Source organism: Triticum urartu, chromosome 1A (assembly GCF_056163025.1).
Source record: "Triticum urartu cultivar PI428250 chromosome 1A, HENAU_Tu73, whole genome shotgun sequence".
Taxonomy (NCBI): domain Eukaryota; kingdom Viridiplantae; phylum Streptophyta; class Magnoliopsida; order Poales; family Poaceae; genus Triticum; species Triticum urartu.
In genome coordinates, this window is record NC_141873.1 from 275744237 (window position 1) to 275759528 (window position 15292).

The window sequence follows — 15292 nt, forward strand, 5'->3', positions numbered from 1 at the left end:
GTGGTAAAAGGATAGTAACATTGTCCCTTCTCTCTTTTTCTCTCATTTTTTTATTTGGGCCTTTTCTCTCTTTTTTATGGCCTCTTTTTTTCGTCCGGAGTCTCATCCCGACTTGTGGGGGAATCATAGTCTCCATCATCCTTTCCTCACTGGGACAATGTTCTAATAATGATGATCATCACACTTTTATTTTCTTACAACTCAACAATTACAACTCGATACTTAGAACAAAATATGACTCTATATGAATGCCTCCAGCGGTGTACCGGGATATGCAATGAATTAAGAGTGACATGTATGAAAGAGTTATGAATGGTGGCTTTGCCACAAATACGATGTCAACTACATGATCATGCTAAGCAATATAACAATGCTGGAGTGTGTCATAATAAATGGAACGGTGGAAAGTTGCATGGCAATATATCTCGGAATGGCTATGGAAATGCCATAATAGGTAGGTGTGGTGGTTGTTTTGAGAAATATATATGGTGGGTGTATGATACCGGCGAAAGGTGCGCGATATTAGAGAGGATAGCAATGGTGGAAGGAAGAAAAGTGCATATAATCCATGAACTTAACATTAGTCATAAAGAACTCATATACTTATTGCAAAAATCTACAAGTTATCAAAGCAAAGTATTACGTGCATGCTCCTAGGGGGATAGATTGGTAGGAAAAGACCATCGCTCGTCCCCGACCGCCACTCATAAGGAAGACAATCAAAAAATAAATCATGCTCCGACTTCATCACATAACGGTTCACCATATGTGCATGCTACGAGAATCACAAACTTTAACACAAGTATTTCTCAAATTCACAACTACTCAACTAGCACAACTTTAATATCACCATCTTCATATCTCAAAACAATTATCAAGCATCAAACTTCTCATAGTATTCAACACACACATAAGAAAGTTTTTGCTATTCTTGAATACCAAGCATATTAGGATTATTTAAGCAAATTACCATGCTATTTAAGACTCTCAAAATAATATAAGTGAAGCATGAGAGACCAATAGTTTCTATAAAACAATTCCACCACCGTGCTCTAAAAAATATAAGTGAAGTACTAGAACAAAACTATATAACTCAAATGATATAAGCGAAGCACATAGAGTATTCTAACAAATTCCAAATCACGTATGGCTCTCTCAAAAGGTGTGTACAACAAGAATGATTGTGGTAAAATAAACAAGCAAAGACTCAAATCATACAAGACGCTCCAAGCAAAACACATATCATGTGGTGAATAAAAATATAGCTCCAAGTAAAGTTACCGATAGAAGTAGACGAAAGAGGGGATGCCTTCCGGGGCATCCCCAAGCTTTGGCTTTTAGGTGTCCTTAGATTATCTTGGTGGTGCCATGGGGATCCCCAAGCTTAGTCTATTGTCACTCCTTATTCCATAACCATCAAATCTTTACCCAAAACTTGAAAACTTCACAACACAAAACTTAAAGTAGAAAATCTCGTGAGCTCCGTTAGCGAAAGAAAACAAAAGACCACTTCAAGGTACTGTAATGAACTCAGTATTTATTTATATTGGTGTTAAACCTACTGTATTCCAACTTATCTATGGTTTATAAACTATTTTACTAGCCATAGATTCATCAAAATAAGCAAACAACACACGAAAAATAGAATCTGTCAAAAACAGAACAGTCTGTAGTAATCTGTAGCTAGCGCAAGATCTGGAACACCAAAAATTCTAAAATAAATTGCTGGACGTGAGGAATTTATTTATTAATCATCTGCAAAAATAATTAACTAAATAGCACTTTCCAAATAAAAATGGCAGCAGTTCTCGTGAGCGCTAAAGTTTATGTTTTTTACAGCAAGATTAACAGGACTTTCCCCAAGTCTTCCCAACGGTTCTACTTGGCACAAACACTAACTAAAGACAAAAAACACAACCAAAACAGAGGCTAGATAAATTATTTATTACTAAATAGGATAAAAAAGCAAGGAATAAAAATAAAATTAGATTGCCTCCCAACAAGCGCTATCGTTTAACGCCCCTAGCTAGGCATAAAAGGCAAGGATAGATCTAGGTGTTGCCATATTTGGTAGGAAATCCATAAGTGGCTCTCATAATAGATTCATAAGGTAATTTAATTTTTTTTCTAGGAAAGTGTTCCATGCCTTTCCTTAACAGAAATTGGAATCTAATATTTCCTTCCTTCATATCAATAATTGCACCAATCGTTCTAAGGAAAGGTCTACCAAGAATGATAGGACATGAAGGATTGCAATCTATGTCAAGAACGATGAAATCTATGGGCACATAATTTCTATTTGCAACAATAAGAACATCATTAATTCTTTCCATAGGTTTCTTAATAGTGGAATCCGCAAGGTGCAAGTTTATAGAGCCATCATCAAAATCACGGAAACCTAACAAATCACACAAAGTCTTTGAAATCGTGGAAACACTAGCACCCAAATCACACAAAGCATAGCATTCATGATCTTTAATTTTAATTTTAATAGTTGGTTTCCACTCATCATAAATTTTTCTAGGGATAGAAACTTTCAACTCAAGTTTTTCTTCATAAGATTGCATCAAGGCATCAACGACATGTTTAGTAAACGCTTTATTTTGACTATAAGCATGAGGAGAATTTAGCACGGATTGCAACAAGGAAATACAATCAATCAAAGAGCAATTTTCATAATTAAATTTCTTGAAATCCAAAATAGTGGGTTTAGCAAAATCTAGGGTTTTAATTTCTTCAATCCCACTTTCATCAATTTTAGCATCAAGATCTAAAAACTCCGAATTTTTGGAACACCTTCTAGGTAAAGGTGGATCATATTCAGTCCCATCATTATCAAGATTCATATTCCAAAACAAAGATTTAATAGGGGACACATCAATAACTTTTAGATCTTCATCTTTATTTTCATAGCAATCCGGTTTAGCGGTCATCCTATTAACTAAGGTAGCTTGCCTATCCGAAATTTCAGCAGTCAATTTTTCAAGACGAGCAATTTGGGATCTTAAACCATCGAATTCTTTAGACATATCATCGAGCTCTTTATTCATAAAACTCATAAAACTTTTCTGTTCCTTAAGCTCGTTTCTGAAGAAATTATTATGCTCAAATTGCAAAACCATGAAACTCCTCACATTTCTTTCGATTTCTTCTAACCTTTTAAGGTGAAGATCACCAAATCTAGGTAGAGCCATTGTGACAAACAAGCAAACTAACACACAAGCAAACAAAAAGCAAGCGGGCAAAAAGAGGCAAATAGAGAAAGAGATGGAGGATAGAGAGAGAGGGCGAATAAAACGGCAAGGGTGAAGTGGGGGAGAGGAAAACGAGAGGCAAATGGCAAATAATGTAATGCGGGAGATAAGGGTATGTGATGGGTACTTGGTATGTTGACTTTTGCGTAGACTCCCCGGCAACGGCGCCAGAAATTCTTCTTGCTACCTCTTGAGCACTGTGTTGGATTTCCTTAAAGAGGAAAGGAGATGCAGCAAAGTAGCGTAAGTATTTCCCTTGGTTTTTGAGAACCAAGGTATCAATCCAGTAGGAGGCTACGGGCGAGTCCCTCGTACCTGCACAAAACAAATAACTCCTCGCAACCAACGCGATAAGGGGTTGTCAATCCCTTCACGGTCACTTACGAGAGTGAGATCTGATAGATATGGTAAGATAATATTTTTGGTATTTTTGTGATAAAGATGCAAAGTAAAATAAAAGCAAAGTAAAAAGTAAAGGAAATAACTAAGTATTGGAAGATTAATATGATGAAGATAGACCCAAGGGCCATAGGTTTCACTAGTGGCTTCTCTCAAGAGTATAAGTATTTTACGGTGGGTGAACGAATTACTGTTGAGCAATTGACAGAATTGAGCATAGTTATGAGAATATCTAGGTATGATCATGTATATAGACATCACGTCCGAGACAAGTAGACCGACTCCTGCCTGCATATACTACTATTACTCCACTCATCGACCGCTATCCAGCATGCATCTAGAGTATCAAGTTCATGAAAACAGAGTAACGCCTTAAGCAAGATGACATGATGTAGAGGGATAAATTCATGCAATATGATAAAAAAACCATCTTGTTATCCTCGATGGCAACAATACAATATGTGCCTTGCTGCCCCTACTGTCACTGGGAAAGGACACCGCAAGATTGAACCCAAAGCTAAGCACTTCTCCCATTGCAAGAAAGATCAATCTAGTAGGCCAAACCAAACTGATAATTCGAAGAGACTTGCAAAGGTAACCAATCATACATAAAAGAATTCAGAGGAGATTCAAATATTGTTCATAGATAATCTTGATCATAAACCCACAATTCATCGGTCTCAACAAACACATCGCAAAAAGAAGATTACATCGAATAGATCTCCGCAAGAGAGGGGGAGAACATTGTATTGAGATCCAAAAAGAGAGAAGAAGCCATCTAGCTAATAACTATGGACCCGAAGGTCTGAGGTAAACTACTCACACTTCATCGGAGAGGCTATGGTGTTGATGTAGAAGCCCTCCGTGATGGATGCCCCCTCAGGTGGAGCTCCGGAACAGGCCCCAAGATGGGATCTCGTGGATACAGAAAGTTGCAGCGGTGGAATTAGGGTTTTGGCTCCGTATCTGATCGTTTGGGGGTACGTACATATATATAGGAGGAAGAAGTACGTCAGTGGAGCAACAGGGGCCCCATGAGGGTGGAGGGCGCGCCTGGAGGGGGGTAGGCACGCCCCCTTACCTCCTGTCCTCCTTCTTTGTTTCTTGACGTAGGGTCCAAGTCTCCTGGGTCTTGTTCGGTGAGAAAATCACGTTCCCGAAGGTTTCATTTCATTTGGACTCCGTTTGATATTCCTTTTCTTCAAAACCCTAAAATAGGCAAAAAAACAGCAATTCTGGGCTGGGCCTCCGGTTAATAGGTTAGTCCCAAAAATAATATAGAAGTGGATAATAAAGACCAATAATGTCCAAAACAGTAGATAATATAGCATGGAGCAATCAAAAATTATAGATACATTGGAGACGTATCGGATCCAAGGTCAACAACGGACGATTCAGGAGGTAACCGGTCTTCTCCATGAGGAGGTCTTGAGGAGGCCGCCCAAGAGGGGGTCTTGATGTTCTTCTCCGCAAGGAGGTCTTGAATCCAAAGGGGTCTTCTCCGAAGAGGCCGCGGTCTCTCTCGAGGAGTAGATCCGATGTGGATGAGCGTAGCTCTATCTCTAAACATGAGCTAAACCAACGCTAACCCTAACTAGGAGGAGGTGGAAGAGTATATATAGTCTAGGGACACGAAGGGATAAGTGGGGGATACATGGGCCTTGGGCCCGATCTCTGTGCACCGACAGGCGCCGGTCGTCCGACAGGTACCGGTCGTCCGGTGGATCGCAAGGGTCCGATCGTCCGGTACTTGTCAGACGTCCGGCGTTTCGGCTCGGTTGAGGTGGCGCCGGATTTCCGGGGGCAGTTAGACGTCCGGGCGCTGGAGTGTGTCGGACGTCCGGGACTTGTCGGACATCCGCTCATTTGGCTCGGGTGTAGGATCGCCGGTCGTCCGGTGGGTCTTCAGGCGTCGGACGTCCGGTCCCGGCCGGTCGTCCGGCGGCTGGAGCTTCTTCCGTAGCCCTTCTTCTTGTTCCTCGCGCTTGGTGTCCTCGCCTTCTGGTCCATGGGCTTCCTCTTGGTTCCTGGACATGCATAGAACACAAGTTTGAGGTAGTAGTCATGTCTCACATGTGGAAACTGAAAGTTCGGAGAGGAGCGAGTTCACCTTGTGTCCAATGGTGTATAGTCGAGGTCTTATCTTATGTATCCTTGGGGCTTGGAGAGTAGTCGGAGTGTACATGGGGATGAACGTGGGATACTCCGCATCACCAACCATCCACTATCCCGGTAACAACACAAGACACATTGGTTGTATTTTTTCATCCAACTTCCTCCCGCATTGTAAAAATTATCATCAAGAATCGCCAAATTTTCACTTCAAAGTGGTCAACCCACCATCAATTGTTGTCTTCTTTCAGGCACCCCCTTTCTCTCCTTTGCCCGCGCTTCTATTCGTCAGGCCAAACCACCTCTCCTTGCCTCCATGGACAAAAAACAAACAATGGAAGAAGAACACATTGAAGCCCATGGCAAGACCATGCTGAAAGTAGTATACACCAATGATCCTAAAACATTGGAGCAAACCATCGCCATGCACGAACAATGCCTCCAAGGGGCGAAGTACAAGTTTGTCGGCTTGTACCTTGAGTACACCCGACACAGTTTTTATCAGCGGCCGTGTGCCACTGTCATGCAACTATCAATGCGCAAGCATGTCTTGTCTACCACTTTTGCATGTGCAAGGAGCCGTGTACAATGGTCAAAGATTTCTTGGAACATAGAGGAATAACCTTCGCTGGACTGAACATTAGAGGAGACAAGAAGGCTCTTGTCAAGGAATGCATCATAATTCCCGATGAGGACCTTGCAGCAGCGATCATATATCGCTATTACAGCGATGTGAAGACAACATTCCCAGAACGATCCCATGACTATTGGGAATGGAAGCCACTTTCGGAAGAGCACCTACGCTACACAGCAAAGGATGCCTACGTAAGCTATGAGATGTACGGGAGAATCCTGACCATGAAGGACAGTCTACATCACCACCCCTATCAGAACAATAGGTAGCTTTACTGACCAATTTTGAGGGAGGGCCTACGACTCCAATACATGGCACACAAGGGATCATCAAGCGGCTATAAACACCGGAAAGGAAGCTATGGCTAGTGAATTGCTATTACTTAGATGTCTATGTTGACTGGTATGACAATATTGTGTTTATATTCTCCAGCACATTCTTCATATTGTATTTGTTGTTTCTAGATAACCATGGGTATTGTCCATTTAACACTTTGTGCCCATAATGCCCTTTTCGCATTGCATGCCTTGATTATTTTCATTAGGATGACATGCCTTTGTGACCCATGCTTCGCATTATACAAATCCATGATGCTATTACATGTATCTGTATTTGCATGCTTGATGGAGATATTTCTTGTTATTGTTTCAGTTATTTGGATGCATCTAGTATGTTGCATCTTCGCAACACTAATTTTTGTGACACAATACTTATGATTTTTTTGTGTTGCATCACCCATGATGACTACATTTTCTTTCCATTTGGTTTATGGCAACCATTTCCATGCTTTTCACATAATTTGCTAGAATGCTGCCAAGTTACTCCATATGTTGCCTCTCTCATGTTAGGTGATTACTATTTGATATGTGTCAAGCGCAACAATGGTTTTATGCTTGAACATGAGAATGCCCCCATAGTTTTATCACATAAGATTGGAGACTTTGACATATTACATATGAAGCATACTCGCCTTCCTTCTTTCACAATATGCATGATGACAATTACTGCCATGGCATATGCCATGCATACACCATTTATTCATTGACCATGCTTTGCGCTAATGGTGATGTGCAAGATAAGAGATGCATCATGATGGATGATGCATTCAATTCTCATGCATAGACATTCTTTGCTTTTGTTTGTGCATGTAGAGGCCCCAACGACTACTTTTCAATTCCCATAAACATGAGTTGACCAAAAGAGCTTAGAGAGCTACATTTGAATGAATACCCTTGCGCGTGTTGTCCCATTCACATCCCGTCGCCAAGATCTTTCACGCCAAGCTTATCAAAATCATGCAAAGGCAACTTCGATCCCTTGGAACTATCTCGATATGAGCTTCATGGATCGGCTACACTTTCATTATTGTTTCCTTCTTGTTACTTGCATGATACACATCTTGATGGAGGAGCACCATAGAGGAGTGGCCATATACCACGTCAAGAGGATGAGTGCACTGTGAACATCCATTTCTACAAGGCAACACCATATCTTTCCCATGGTGAAGACGATCTCGATTCAAGGACGGATCTTCCTGATACGGGGCCGGGGAGATGGGGCGGAGCACCCTAAGGACATCACCATGTCAAGAGCCCCATTGTCAAGCGACATGTGCATCTGCCACATCATACATATATATGTGAATCTTCTCCTTTACACGTGTCGACTTGACTCTCTCAAGGATGGTATACTACTTGACCTCCCTACCATTTGCACATATAGGTTTGAGATAAGTGACAAATATGCAATAGAGGTCCTGCACAAGTAAGTGCCTACACCATCGCGCGGGGGAAATATGGAAGAGGAGAAGGGACCATGAAGACGGATGAATGGATCATGAAGACTACGTTCTGGAGGCAAAGTGAGGGCCTTTGGAAATCCAAGAACTTCCGGCCACTAGCCCGGAACTTCCGCACCACTACTTCCGGCCTCCCTAGCGCACAATTGTGCAAACACTCTGGATATCCCAGAAGTTTCCGGGAACATCCGGTCCACCCTGAAACTTCCGCCCCTGCCACCCATGTATCTTTCCCCTCCTCACTTACGCCTTCGTGAGCTCGACTATAAATACCTCGCCCACCTCCTCTCTAGGGTTAGCAAACACTAGAACTATAAGCCATATAGTTTTTCTCATGTATCTCCCATTTGTTTGATCTATCCTCCCTTGTGGAATCAAGACCTCCTGAGGGAAAGGCTCCATATGAGTTGATTCCTTTAGGAATATCAAGACCTCCACTCGTGGAGAAGAAAAGGTTCATAGAAGCATCAAGCCCTCCTTATCATAGGGCTTGAGAAGAACCCTATCTTTTTTTATCTCTCTTTGAATGATTTGGATCAATAAACTATCTATGTGTATATTTATTTGCATATGTGTGTGTTGGTTTGAGTCTTTCCCCTAGTGTTTCCTCTTGTTTTAATCATGTTTTCCTTAAATCCACCTGAGGATCGGGCCACCCAAGAGGCTTGCCCATATCACATCGTCATGTCACTTTTATGGGTGTATAACGACCTTTGCTATAAGGTCACCGCACCCCCCCACCCCCCCCCCCACCCCCGCTAATCTCATTTGCGATCATGCTACTAGTGACATCCGTAGTTGAAAGTCCTTTTCACTTAAATAAAAAGCGTAATGGCGAACAAACCTATGGTTCTATGGTTAGGAGGACAATGACACCCCCTGCCCACTAAGGTTCAAGTCCTAGACTTGATGTTGATGCTGACATTTTTCTGGACTTATTCCAGGCCTTTCTCCGTTGTGCGTTTGGTGGGAGGAGACGTTATCGTCGACTACGAAGACGTATGTGATGACTTCGTCAATCTTAACATGACCAGCCTCTCGGAGGTGCTCATAGGGATAGTGTGCGCACGCGTTCGTAGAGATGAGTGTATGTACATACGTATGAGCGTCAAAAATAAAATAAAAATAACAAGCGTAATGGTCATTTTCCATCTGGACTCTAATTTTCATCTTATTGGGGTTTTAAGTTGGTGTTTACCAATTTTGCGTTTGCCCTTTTCTTTTCTTGTTATTATCTTTCGAATGTGTTCATAGGAATAGCGCACGTGCATTACTATTTCACAATACTTTGAATTCGATTGATGAGGGTTTTGGAGGGAACATCAAGGATGAACTTCTACTGCGCCTACTGTAGCAGGTTGCTGCATCGCCACTTCCGGCCTCTGTTTCTCCCCGCCGCCACCATCAACGACGTGGGTGACCTCGGCGTTGTACACGTACATCCGGCACACGGCGAAGAAGACAAAGAGGTTGGCGCAGTTGAGGACCGCGAAGAAGGCGTAGTAGTGGTCCAGCCGGGAGGCGTTGAGGTTGTTCTGGATCCACCCTCCCTGCCCGTGCCGGCGCGTGACGCGCGACACCGTCGACAGCAGGAAGCTGCTGAGGAAGTTGCCGATGCCGAGGCTGGTCATGGAGTAGGAGGTGCCGAGGCTCTTCATGCCCTCGGGCGCCTGGTCGTAGAAGAACTCGATCTTGGCCACCTCCAGGAAGGCGTCGGCCACGCCCATGAGCACGAACTGCGGGAGCAGCACGAAGATGGAGAGCGGGACCGTCGTGCCCTTGCTCTCGAATATGCCGTTCTCCATCGCCACGCGCAGCCGGTGCCGCTCCGTCACCGACGCGATCACCATGATCACGATGTGGAAGACGAGCCCCACGCCCATGCGCTGGAGCAGCGAGATGCCGCGCGGGTTCTTGGTCAGCCGCCGCATGAAGGGCACGAAGAGGCGGTCGTAGAGCACCACGGAGACGAGCATGGAGATGGTCACGAACCCCTGCAGGCTGGCCGGCGGGATCTCGAAGTGGTGAAGGCGCCGCTCCAGCGTCGTGCCCTGCTTCACGAACAGCGTGTTGATCTGCGCCAGCATCGCGCTCGGGACGAACGTGATGAGTAGCACCGGCAGCATCTTGAGCATCTGCTTCGTCTCCTCCACCTGGGTCACCGTGCTCAACGACCACCGTGACGCGCTCCTACCCCCCTCGATCTTCACAGCCGCTTTGCTCAACACCCTGCACCCCCAGCAATTAACTAATGAGACCACATATGCATAACAATCCGACGTACTGTAGTTGAGAACTTGAGATGGATGTATGGGCACCTGAAATTAGGCGTGTGCGGCAGCGGCGACGTCTTCTTTTTCTCGTACTGGTTGGGATCGAGCTCGTGCAGGTCGCGCGGGTCCACGGGCGCGGGGACGCGGCACTTGCGGACGGCAGCCACGATGACGCCGGCCATCTTGGCGAAGGAGCTCTCGGATGTCGGCTTGTGGCGGTAGAAGGGCGTCCCGGCGCTGAAGACGGCGATGGAGACGGCGAGGCCGGCGGTGGGGAGCGCGTAGCCGACGGTCCAGCCGATCTTGTCTTGGATGTAGACGAGGACGGTGTTGGCGAAGAGCGTGCCGAAGAAGATGCTGAACATCCACCAGTTGAAGAAGGAGAGCTTCTGCTTGCGCTCCCGCGGCTCGTGCTCGTCGAACTGGTCGGCGCCGATGGTGGAGATGTTGGGCTTGGTGCCGCCCGTGCCGACGGCGAGGATGTACAGGGCCAGGAAGAAGACGCCCAGCTGCACGCTCGTGGCCTTGTGGTCGCAGTTGGGGTCCGCCGTGCCGAGGCCGCATTTCGCCGGCTTCAGCGACGGCAGGGACACGGCCATGGTCAGCAGGATCATTCCCTGTGCAATCATCAGCGGAGGTGAGACTCACCCACCGGAAGAGCAGAAGGGTGGTGCGCACGGGACAAAGCGGCATGAAGAAAGAAGGACGGCGAGGACTTACGAGGAGGTATATGATGGAGGCGACCATGAAGGTGCGGTAGCGGCCGAGGTGGGCGTCGGCGATGTAGGCGCCGATGACGGGCGTCATCCAGATTGTGCCCACCCAGTTGGTGACGTTGTTGGCGGAGAGCACCGTGCCCTGGTGCAGCTCCGTCGTCAGGTATAGCACCAGGTTGGACGAGATGCCGTAGTAGGCCATCCGCTCGAACACCTCGTACACTGCACCGCACATTCAGGCAAAATTAAAACCAAGCACAATTTTTATTATTGGTACGCATGCACTTTCTTTCTTTCACCAAACCGTAACCATCGCACAGAAAAACATCATCGTGTCTTTTTGGTGTTGATGAAAGAAAAGGAAATCTTCCATTCGAAGTTCCACTCGGTTTCTATTTTCTCTCTCTTAATAATGAAAATCGGCAATTATTTTCTCTCTCTTAATAATCATTTCATTCGAAGTTCCACGTGGGACAACCCCTACAAGATGTTAGTCTCAAGGATGTGCTTCTCGCTCCGGTGTTTTTATTCTTTTGAAAGCATCTCGCTCGGGTGTTTCTTATTCTAGGAGCAGTCCACTTGAGGTATATGGTGTGTGGTGCTGGCTTGTTGGGCATCTCCTGTTTGTGTTTGTCATGTTGCAAGTGTGGACGTGGCTTTTTTTTTTTGAAACAAGGCAAAAGATTTGCCATTTCATTGATTAAGGAAGAAGGTTTAGACAATGCCACATAGCGGCAAGAAAATAAAGAACTACTCTCGCACCATTACAATACTCAAATACTTGACGCCCGCCAAAGCCCAAAGAGACAACTCCTCTTTAATCCTGTTAATAAGGACCACCGAAGGAGAGGCCGTGTTGCGGAAGATTCTAGCATTGCGCTCCGACCAAATCTCCCAGAAGATGAGCATCATCAACGAAGCAAGCGCCTTGGGGGATTCGCTACGAATATGAATGTTCCCGGTCCACCATTGCTTCACCGAGCCCCTCGTCATCCAAGCAGCGGTATTGATGTGATGCATGCCAAGCCACTGGAGGATATCATTCCACACGAGAAGGGTAAAACGACATTGGAACAGAAGGTGGGCCGCTGATTCCTGACTTTGCTTGCAAAGTGGGCAAAGACCGCAGTTGGGCCATCCACGACGAAGAAGGCGATCTGAAGTCCAAATCCTATTTTGAAGAGCAAGCCAAGCGAAAAATTTGCACCTCGGAGGAGCCCACACCTTCCACACCGAATGGACCATGTCCGACGTAGTAAGGCCCTCAAATTGCGCCTTATAAGCCGAGGAGGAAGAGTACAGACCGTCCTTGGTGAACTTCCAAATAATGGAATCCTCCATATCCTCAGCAAGTGTGACCTGAGCAATCTTTTTCCAAAGGTGGGCGAACTGTTGGACGTGGTCGAGGGTTAGGCCATTGGAAATGTCAATGTGAGAGATCCAAGTGTTGTTAGATAAAGCTTGCTGGACCGATCAATTTTTCTTTTTAGACAGAACAAAGATGTCAGGCGCAACGTCACGCGGGCGCAAACCATTCAGCCAAGAGGAGTTCCAGAATCTGGCAGTACCCTCATTGCCAACCCTGACTATAGTGGCAGCCGCAAACAAATCTCTGTCCTCGTCCGTACAAGGCGTACCCATACCAATCCATGGTTTTGTGGGCTCTTTCCATTCAAACCAGAGCCACCGGAGCCTAAGAGCCTTGGAAAATTTGCCCAAATTGAGCACACCCAGGCCACCATGTTTCAAGAGGGCCTTGGAAAATTTGCCCAAATTGAGCACATCCATGGTTTTGTGGACGTGGCTTTGTATGCGTGGTGATTTCAAGAGGGCTTCGCCTTGCTTGTATAAGTTTTCGCTCGGTTTTTCATAATTAATTGGGCAACTATCTTCTTCTTAATAATGCTAAAAGAAAAATCGGCAGTGCACCTGCCTTGCCCGTCAAAAAATAGCTCATGGTGTGAAGCAGCTTCAGAAACAAAACAAAAGAAAATGGGCTGTTCTCAGATGTAACCTCTGAAAGGGACCACAACACTTGTAATCATCCGGCCAGTTTTGGCCGATATGAACCGGAAGCAGCAGGGAGTATGCTGCGAGCTTATCGTTCTTACCATGAGCAATTAAATATATACAGATCGGCTGGACTCATTCGTCCTCTCAGAAAATCACAAGTGGGTTCGTTCGTGACCGTTGGTTAGTATACATGGTTAATTCCAAAACCTATGTTCCACTCGCAGCAGACAAGCCGGCTATGGTTAACAAGGCAGCAATTCAAGTGAGTGTAACTACCCACCGGTGATAGAGTAAAATTGTCCTATGGAAACGAACATGAGCTAAACAAATACTGCTAAGTGCTAATACTCATGCTTTTTTGCTCTGCAAACTCTGGTTTGGTCTATGGCAAAAACAAATCGTTGCTTCAGTCGTGGGCCTAAACACATTGCTGCCTACTGTTTATGATGACAAAATCATGAACTAAACAGCTCAAAAAGAAATCATGAACTAAACAAATACTACTACTGGTAATATCCTAAACTAGCTTGTATCGCAGCGTCCTAGGACTCTAGGAATATTAATTTATGCACGGCGCTCTTTCATTGCCTCCTTCGTTTTGTTACAGCCGCCGGTCTATAGCCATCTATCTCGAGCAAATTTATTGTGATTGGGTTTGTCTTGCTTGTCAATTCACGCAAGTAGTACATCCATTACTGCAGACGGCGTACGTCCACAGAGCACGTGGGCGGGATAGTGCCACACCGGGGAAGCAGGACACGGACTCAAAATCGAGGGACGGATGGCTCCGAGTTCATGTATCCCTGCCGCTGCTTATTCTTTGGACGAGTGCACACAGCATGCACGTATTTTAACTATTTTCTTTTGAGAAATCTTTAACGCTCCTATGCCCGCAGCGCAGTTCCTGTGATACGGGGATCGTTTCTTGTCTGAATATAAAGCAGGATGGCAGGTTCCTGCAGGTCGTCAGAAAAGATCGCCAGTCCGATCCTAACATGAACCAAACCATTTCATGATCCCGTTGACCATGCCATATCTATGCATGTGCCCAGCAGAGAAAAATAAACTCGATCGTACACACGTACAGTATTGTTCAATCAACAACTAACACGAGCCTCCATCGCCAAAAATAAATAAATAAACAATGAGCGTGAGCCTATGGGCCTAACAAAGATCGTTATTTTGTTTTTATTTTGTTTCAAGAAAGAAAAGAAAGACGCAGACGCCTATGGAGGAGAACCCCTGGCTACGAGGCCGGAGACAGAGAGAAGCAGCTGAACTGAAGCAAGCCGGAGAAGCGCCGGAGGTGGAGCAGATGATTTCGCCGGCTAGCTAGCTAATTGGTGAGTGGTAAAGTAGAGTAATTACCTACGACGAAGGCGCAGGCTCTCCAGCCTCCTCGCTTTGAGCGGAGGATGGGGTTGCCGTGGAGGTCTGTGGTGCCGTCCTGCGTGTACTCGCCGTCGCTGCCGCCGGCCTCCAGCCGGGTCGTCCCCGCCATGGACGCTCCCTGTCTGTCTGTGGACTATGGAGGGAGGGAGGGAGGTGGGTGTACAGGGCACTGCTAGTTCTCCCGGCGCCTGCGTGAGCTGAGCTCCTGTGTACTTGTCCATTTATAAGCCCGGTCTTGGCGGGCAGCGACTTGGCAAGTGGCGGGTTGGACTGCGGGGAGTGCCAAAAATGTCTGGACAGCGGGGTTTTGGACATCGCAACCAGAAACTAAAAAGAATCAGTTAAAAATATAAAAGAAACTAAAAAGAAAGCACGCCATTTGGTGGACTCCCAAGGGCGCCAGTACTACGTACCTGATTGCGTACTCAACATATTTTCTTGGACGACTTGTTTTATGCTTCTTTTCAGAAAATCTTGGACGACTTGATGCCTCCACACTTGGAGAGGTGGCTAAGTTAATCAGAGTTGGTGGCCTTGCAATTATGCGCATTTACCATTGCACCCTAGACGATTCACTTGCTGCAGAATACTTGTTGCGTTCCCACCTCGTTGAGGTTTCCAAAAGAGTGTGAACTCCGCCGCCGGAACCGGAAGGGTTGGTGATGGTAAATGTTGACGCTGCTTTCCTTTTCGACACTGGG

At 45.6% G+C, this 15292-nt stretch overlaps 1 protein-coding gene across 1 annotated transcript; it reads right to left on the minus strand.

The window, feature by feature from the left end:
- Positions 1–9450: 9450 nt before the first annotated feature.
- Positions 9451–14801, minus strand: LOC125508251 (protein NRT1/ PTR FAMILY 5.2). Its single transcript, XM_048672898.2, has 4 exons — positions 14568–14801; positions 11191–11408; positions 10516–11087; positions 9451–10426 (listed from the first exon to the last, which is right to left on the minus strand). The coding sequence occupies exons 1-4, from the start codon at positions 14698–14700 to the stop codon at positions 9520–9522; spliced, it is 1830 nt and encodes a 609-aa protein (XP_048528855.1). The 5' UTR covers positions 14701–14801; the 3' UTR covers positions 9451–9519.
- Between the last annotated feature and the right edge of the window lie 491 nt (positions 14802–15292).